Source organism: Montipora foliosa, chromosome 10, assembly GCF_036669935.1.
Source record: "Montipora foliosa isolate CH-2021 chromosome 10, ASM3666993v2, whole genome shotgun sequence".
NCBI classification, from domain to species: domain Eukaryota; kingdom Metazoa; phylum Cnidaria; class Anthozoa; order Scleractinia; family Acroporidae; genus Montipora; species Montipora foliosa.
The window spans coordinates 29,165,644-29,174,199 of NC_090878.1; the positions used below are offsets into that span (position 1 = coordinate 29,165,644).

The 8,556-nt window shown below is 40.5% G+C and overlaps 1 protein-coding gene across 1 annotated transcript; it reads right to left on the reverse strand.

Moving 5' to 3' along the window:
* Positions 1–1,866: 1,866 nt before the first annotated feature.
* LOC137973685 (uncharacterized) lies at positions 1,867–7,572 on the reverse strand. The gene is made up of 4 exons (XM_068820559.1): positions 7,448–7,572; positions 6,132–6,252; positions 5,472–5,693; positions 1,867–3,232 (listed from the first exon to the last, which is right to left on the reverse strand). The coding sequence occupies exons 1-4, from the start codon at positions 7,450–7,452 to the stop codon at positions 2,258–2,260; spliced, it is 1,323 nt and encodes a 440-aa protein (XP_068676660.1). The 5' UTR covers positions 7,453–7,572; the 3' UTR covers positions 1,867–2,257.
* Between the last annotated feature and the right edge of the window lie 984 nt (positions 7,573–8,556).

The window sequence follows — 8,556 nt, forward strand, 5'->3', positions numbered from 1 at the left end:
TAGTCAATTAAACTAGGCGGCAAAAATCAGCCAGAGCAAATGTAAAAAAGACAAAAACCTTGAACATGCGACAAAGAAATATTCGACAATCGTACCATTTTCACTTTCTTCCTTCAGCGACAGCCGTCTTCGATGCTTCAGCAAACGTATTGGTTTGCTTTCATATGGGGAAGCGTTTAATTTAGAATAAGCCGACGAAACTTTCAGATGTTGGTCAATACACGCAGCAAGGCTTTTTCACATAACAATTGCCGCTGTTGAGGTGTACGCTTTCGAGGGGGATGAAACTAGACACATGTCTAGACTTGAAATTACATTTTAAAAAAAACCGAAGCTTACAACAGAAAATTAAAATTGAAGAAAAATTGGCCGGCGAAAATAAAATGTGGATGGATTCCCCAAACGTGAAAACCTGACTGCTATATTATTTGTTCAGGTCTGTCATTTTACCAAGGAGGACTTCAAGAGGGATCTTCAGGTATATGAATATTGCAATTGGTCTTGGTGACATTCGCTTCATACCGAAATGTCAGTCAACTAGTCCAAAATATCATTATATTAGAGTGAGAATATTAACGACCACGATGTAAATCTGTTCAGATGTGGAGCCAATATCAATACAACTTAGCCTCTGGATTAAGATTCAAGTCTACAAAGTATTGCTATCCTCGCCTGTGTTTTCCTTCTTTACATCAAGGACATTTGGTCATCCGGAGAAATCCTTGACTAGCCTTACATAAGTATGCAGTTCATCCCTGCCAAGGGACTCGTCAGAGACCTTTCGGCGAACCCGTCAAACATCGCGTTTGATGTTTGACAAGTTAGCCGAAAGGTCTCTTATGAGTCCCTTGGCAGGGATGAAACATACGTATGTAAGGCGAGCCACATAATTATCCATTGTGAAATTCTTACACTTTTTCAAGTTGTTAATTGGCAGATTATGCAATTGGGAATCCTTACGTGATATAAGGCCAGATGGCTACCATCATTTTGATGCTAGCGAGACTTCAAACGCGATATTAGACAAGTTGTTAATTGGCAGATTATGCAATTGGGAATCCTTATGTGATATAAGGCCAGATTGCCACCATTATTTTGATGCTAGCGGGACTTCAAAACGCGATGTTTGACGAGTAAGCCGAAAGGTCTCTGATGAGTCCCTTGGAAGGGATAAAACATACGTATGTAAGGCTAGCCACAGAACTATCCATTGTGAAATTCTTACTCTTTTTCAAGTTGTTACTTAATGTGGGATTGATTATGCTAGAACATAGCTTTCATCCGGTTCACAGTCTTACATTTTACTTAATGCGAAAGGATATTATTGATACGATAGCATCAATCTTTATTAAATTCGCGCCCTGATTCCCGCGAATTTTTTTTCCAAACTTGCGAAGTGCTAAGTATCTACCCCATATAAACCATGTGAGCGTTAGCCCTGCTGATGGAAATTCCATTTCACTTCACATTATACTCTAATCAGTTAAGTCTGTTCAAATATAAGTGCAACACGGCCAACGTTTGCAAAAACGTAATCCCTCCTGGTACTCGTACATGTTCATTGCCGTGACTTTAACATCGTCAGCTCCCACGGCCTGCTCCCATCTGACCTTGTGGCTCAGTCGGTAGAGCAGCGGTGATCTAACCCGAAGGTCGTGGGTTCAATTCCCACCCTGGTTAGAGTTTTTCTCTGTCTTTGTGTGGGCCCATTTCCATCAGTAGGCCTAACGCTCACATGGTTTATATGGGGTAGATACTTAGCACTTCAAATAAGTGCTACACGGCCAACATTTGCAAAAACGTAATCCCTCCTTGTATTCACATAAAATACTATTACGTTCTAATTCACTGCGTTCAAACGAACGTAACTTATTTTACGCTTTCAACTCCCTGTATGAACGACATCAAACTACAGCAGGTTAGGATGGATACTCTGGCAGAGTATACCGAGTTTATTAACTTCCTTTTACAATACCTTGTTATAATAAGTTCACTCATTAATACAGTTCCATGAGATACTATTGAAATAATTCAATACAATAACTCATTAGAAATAGTTCCCTCATATAATTGCATGAAATGCTATAGAAATAATTCAATACAATAGTTTATTATAATTAGATCCCTCATTACAATTACATGAAATACTAAGCGAGAAAAATTTAAATCACCCGACCAGGTGATGTAGCATATTGAGAAAACTAACATCAATCAAATGAATGCTACCTACAATCAGGCTAAGTATCGAAGTTGGAAATCACAACCCAAGGAAATTAGTTACCGCCAATCTATTCTGCACATCCTCGTGAACGTACATATCCTTGGCTGTGTCCGTTTTCCAGCGGCCGTGAAGTTTCAATAATCTATCTGAGATAGAGTTTTTACTGTGTTGCACAACTGAGGTAATACCGCCCGACCTTAAACTATGCAATCCAAAACACCTCGCATCATAACCCAATTCGACATGGCAGGACTTGAAGATCTCCCGGCACCTTGTATAAGACAATCCAGATTTGCGAATAGAAGACGAATTTGAACTCCTGTGATAACTTACAGATCTAAACAACGGGAGAGTAGATTTGAACTCAATACCAGCTGTTTCAATGTATCTGATAACCAAGTTCACTGGGCCATACTTATTATGGAGGCGATCGATGTATACGATGTTCCCCTCTCGATAAATATCCGTCTTGGAACTGGGAATGAAAATTGACATGTAGCCACCCATAAATGTCAAAAAACCAGCAAACCCTACGGTACAAATAGTAGCAATCCTCAAATCTTTTAAGTTAGAACCCGGAGTAGCGTATTCATTTATTATCTGTTTAATAATATCTGCCGTTATGGGCGTCTTCTTGGTGACCGGTTTGCTTTTGCTTCTCTTGGAAGATTCCACAATATTCCGACACAGATCAGTCTCCAGCGGGTTATTCTCAGGAAAAAGTGTATATGTAAGAAGCCATTTAAGGGCGGAGTATGCCTGAATAACAGATGCACTAGACTCAGTTTGTTTGGAGAATTCCGATAAATACATTGCCGCCACTATACTGTCATAAGGCAAATCGACAGTAATGCCATTTTTCCGGGACCAGTTAAAGAACTTTTTTAACTCTGCTAGGTATTTCTTTACTGTAGAGTTGTCTCTGGAAGTCAAGACTTGCTCGATAGCCTCTCGTCTGTGTTCCTGTAAAATCACCGGGACTTTGCTCCAGTAAGAGCTTTTTCCAACAATCTAGAAAAGAATACAAATCAAGCAATAAATACTTCACCGTGATAACTCGCGTCAATGCCTTCATCTCAATGTTAAAGGCCAGTGCCTTATGCAAAATAACTATGGCCAGTGTCATAGTTTGGTATAGGGATCAAAAGCCTTACGCATACCCAGACAAGCTCAGACTCAGTACTACCTAGGACACACAAACACAGGCCAGTGCCACACGATGTTCTATTGATGCTCAAACAATATCAAAACATAGGCCAGCGCCTTAAACTTCATAACAACAAGCCACACTCTGACATTGCACAAGGGTACCATCCTGCTTTACGATAACGTAATGTTTAAAATCAAGCCGCACCGCCAGTATGGAACCTTTAAAACGTTTAGACCCTAACAACGAATTCACATTTCGGCCATGCTCTAATACACCGTTTCCAGAGAAAACGCTATAGTCAATGATTCACTGGGCATACGTTCTACTCAATAGGGGCCAAAAACTGGATGAGGGCCAAAAAGGCACGACTAAAGTACCAGTGGCCTTCTGTTGTGACAAATAGTGAAGAGTTCTAGAGACGATGCAAACTGGAGGAACAACAAGGCAATTTTCTTGTTGTAAAGGTTGCACGAAAAAATCGATTCCTGCGCAACCGGGCGTCCCAAATCTCGAGAAAAAACGATCTATTTTATGGTTATAGTGATTTGCAAAACAATCTACCGTATGTGGGCCCCACAAATTTTCAAATAGCGCGAAGCCCGAATTTGAAATTTGCCAGTCATCCGTGTCTATGATTCGACTAATGAAATCAGCTCTTTCAACCTCGGAACGAGGAGCCCATTGAATATCCAGCAGAATCTTATGTTTGATGCATATTTCGAAGATCCACAAAGCGAGGGTGTGTAAATCGGTTCTCGTACTTCCAACCTCAACTATTTTTGCAGCAGCTTGGCTATCAGTGAACCATTTGACATGCGAGTTTTTTTAATACAGTGCAAAAGGATTCAAGCGCAAATTCTATTGCATATAACTCCCTCCACGTAGAGGATTTTCCAGACTCTTCCTCAGTCCACATATTATGACAAATAAACTCGTGATTCAACGCCATGTGCGCGCCACAGCCAGTTCCGCTGGCGTCAGAGTAAACAAAACAAGTAGGCAAACTGTTGCTAAAGCAATATCTTATATTCGCATTTTCAAGGTTTACTCTCCAGAAATTAACTTCATCAACGCTATACTGATCAAGTTTAAGAGGTGAGTCCGAATCTTGAGCAGCAACAATAGACATAGAGCAATGTCTAGTCATAATTCTGCTAACATTGCCGACAACGGCTCCTGTGGAAATAATCTTGCCAAACGAATGAAGCTAATTGCCTTGCGGACATGACATAGACATTACTTCTGATAGCCTCAATATGTTTAAATATTTTCCTCAGTCTGCGATCCGTTATGTGAATACAACCCTCCACAGAATTCCAATGCAAACCTAACCATGCATACAATAACTTGACATGGCTCCCAAATACTCTTTTCGTCATTCAGTACAAAACCCGCGGATCCTAAATCTCGTTTAACTTTTGAACTTACCACCTTGCAACTTTCGTAGGTATTATCTATTACAAATCCGTCATCCAGAAAAACAGCTATTTTTACTCCTTGGAAGCGCCAATACTTTTCTAATGGACGTACGCATTTAGTAAATATGTAAGGCGCAGTGGAGAGGCCAAAAGGTAAAACGGCAAAAACAAGTACCGACTGGACTGAAAAACCTAAATAGGTCTGATGTTCTTCTGCTATTTCTATATGGTGGTACCCACTCTTGAGATCAAACGAGAACATATACGCGCCTTTTTCAAAATAGCTTAATGCACTTTTCCAATCTTCACATTTAAACCGAAATTTCTTAAGGCATTTGTTGACATACCTTAAATCGAGAATCAACCTCTTTTTGCCGCAGGGCTGGACCGAAACAGATAAGGGGTTAATAACAAACTGTGGCGCATTCAACTCACGGATACAACCCGGGTTAAGAAGCTCTGTGACTGCCTCGCCTACAAACGAACTATGAACTATAAGAGATCTATTATTATGTAACTGAACAGATGGCGGAGTGTAGATAAAAGGTAACTTGTATCCATCTTGAATAACACTGATAATAAAGCTAGAAGCTTCTATAGCTTTGTAAAAGTTAACATTTTCCCTTAACTTTCCTTTAACACAAGTACTATCATTGATGGGGAATTCCTATTGTTCTTTCACCTGAGCGAGGCTATCGAAAAATCCGTCCTGATCACTTAGCATTGTTTGTTGACGATCCAGGCTGTCCTCCTCCTCCTCCCCTAACATAGAAAGATACTGACGGATGAGTGCCATAGCTGGGGTAGGATCCTGGGTAGGACCAAGCGGACCACCTACAGTCACGGGCCAAGTGGCCTGTCCTGTTGCATTTAAAGCATCTACTTTGAGCAAAGTCTGCACGGCCTGATAAAACAAAAAATTAGCGAGAAAGAAGAAACAACATATTAGTGCACCAAGAATAAAACTGCTGGACTAAATATGGGCGGGTGGGCGGGTAAATAGAATACGCGAAGTAAACTCGGTAAACTTGCACGAGAGAGGAATAAGCAAACTGAAAACACTGAATATATGGCAGACTGAACCAATCAGCATTGCCCAGGAGACACGCCTACAGCGTGCAGGCTGATGTAAGCATTGCAGAGATGAAAAGAACTAATTACCATACGTACCAAGAGAAAATACATTTACGTTCTAATTCACTGCGTTCAAACGAACGTAACTTATTTTACGCTTTCAACTCCCTGTATGAACAGACATCAAACTACAGCAGGTTAGGATGGATACTCTTGCAGAGTATACCGAGAAATCACAAAGAATACCAGTGAAATTTAGAAGACCTACCACGAAAAAGCTGATTATAATGCCCACCAACATGACCAGACCCCTGCCGCTTCTCGTCGAAACGCTTCTGTTTAGTTTCAATCTTCTTCTCCTTAGCGTCCAGTTGGGTCGATAGATAATCCTTAAAAAGATGGAACACTTGCTGAGCGAGCGCCGGATTAGCTGTAGAGGCCGGGTAACTTGACTCCCCGCTGCTTGTTTCGATATTAGGCGTACCTAGACCCTCGAGCGACATAACCAAGCCAAAATAGAATTCTCGGTTTTCACATGACGTCACGACCGCCATGTTGGTGCCCAAAACAAAGAAAAGGCGGCCATGTTGGTGCCCCGATTAAATCCTCCGGGAATTTAACTCTATTATTATGCAAACGCTTCCTTTTGTTTTCGTTGAAAAACATGGCTGTTGATCACGTGAGTGAAAACCAGCAATACGCGAAGTAAACTCGGTAAACTTGCACGAGAGAGGAATAAGCAAACTGAAAACACTGAATATATAGCAGACTGAACCAATCAGCATTGCCCAGGGGACACGCCTACAGCGTGCAGGCTGATGTAAGCATTGCAGAGATGAAAAGAACTAATTACCATACGTACCAAGAGAAAATACATTTTCTCGCTAAGTGTTGCATCTTTTATGTCCAAATAACCGCTTAAAATAAAGATTTTTTAACTATCTATACGTAGCTATTTTTTTCACAATCTAACATTCTCTGTCAAAATTTGCACAACAATCAAAATACAAAAATAGCAACCCACGCAACAAATTAAGTCGCATTTACCTCTTCGTCGAATAGGCCCTTTTACAGTTGTTTGCTCAGCGACCTAGCCGATGAATGGTTGTGAGGCTGCCGGTGACCTTTTATTGATACAGCCCCTACTGCTTTTAATATGTAAATTTGTGTTGTTGTAATTCTAATTAGTCCATATTTAATAACATTACAAAAGCACAGACGTTTGTATCAAAACAGGGTCACCGGCAGCCTCGCCTCCATTCTTAGGCCAGCTAACTTAGCTACAACTGTAAAATGGTCTATTCTCATGCTTAACACAGGAATTTTTAGTTTTTGTACAAACTCTTTCTCTATTTGTTAGCAATCATCGTTTCGTGTGACGCGTTATAAATATTTGTTCACAAAATGTTTCCGAATCGTCAAGTATCACCACAGAAGACAAGAACATCATTCGAAAAGCTTATTCTACGCAAAAAGTAGGTTCTGGAGGTAGTTTTGAGAGTGGAAATCAAGTTTACAGCTGACAGTCCACGAGTCGAACGCATGGAATATTCAATCAAGTAAACACAACAGAAAGACGCTAACCTCATTTTGACATGAAAATCTTTTACTTTTGCCGTAAAAACTATCCATATATCTTTGCTAGGCTCTAAAGAAGCTCTCTATGTATTTTTTTCCGTGATTCCAAATAAAAATTCCCTGGATTTCACCCCCTTCGGTGCGGGCCATTTCTTCTCGCTCGATGTCGATTTTCAGAATATCACATTATCATGTCATCTCAACCGATTCTAATAAAAACTGGTCAGTGATTGGTTAATATCATAGACATCCATTCTGCCAAATTTGAAAAGAAACGGAAGTAACGCCAATTTTTTTAGGATTTTACGAATTTCCAGACTTGTGGTACGGAAAAAAAAACCACTCTTGTTGAAAATGAACTTATTGTCGCAAGCAAAGGACGCCGTATCAAATACTAAAGTGAGCAAAGTATTTTCCCAGCCAGAACTGATGCTCCGAAAGTCACACATGGCACGTATAGATGGTTTTCACAGTGACGTCATCGAATTCTAAAATCAAGTAGCCAAAACGCGGGGCCGGGGCCGGGGTCGGGGTCGGGGTCGGGGTCGGGGTGTCTTTTCTTACCAATTTTTTTTTTTAGTTTCAATTTTTGTCGTTGTTCTCCTGTACTGTTTTTTCGAATGACCGGCATCTGTCCTTCATTTGTGGTGGAAATTAGTCAAAAAAGTTAAGGAACTTACGGAGGCTATAAAAGTGCTTGAAGGACATATTTGTGTTTTTTTTCTATATCGGACTTCGTTTTTTTTGTGTGTTTTAAAGTCGAAGTTGGTTTTTCCGAGCATCTAATTTCATCTTCCGAAAATCGGAGTTTGTTTTTTGAAATTAAGAGAATTTCCGGAATTGCTAAAATTGGAGTCCATATACGCCAACTGCACACCAAAGACTCGCTGAGCTCCACACTTTAAATCGCATTGTAATGTCTACTCGTTAAAAACAGAATCACAGTTCTACGACGGTCGTCACGCAGTCATGCAACGTTCTCTCTTGTTTGTTTGTTCGCGTCGTTGTCAATGTTGTCTGACTTTACTACAAACGGTTTGTAGTAAAGTTTAGAGTTGCACGGAAACTTGTCAGCCAGTTCTATTCGGACCTCAAGCTAGGGATCGAATCCAACT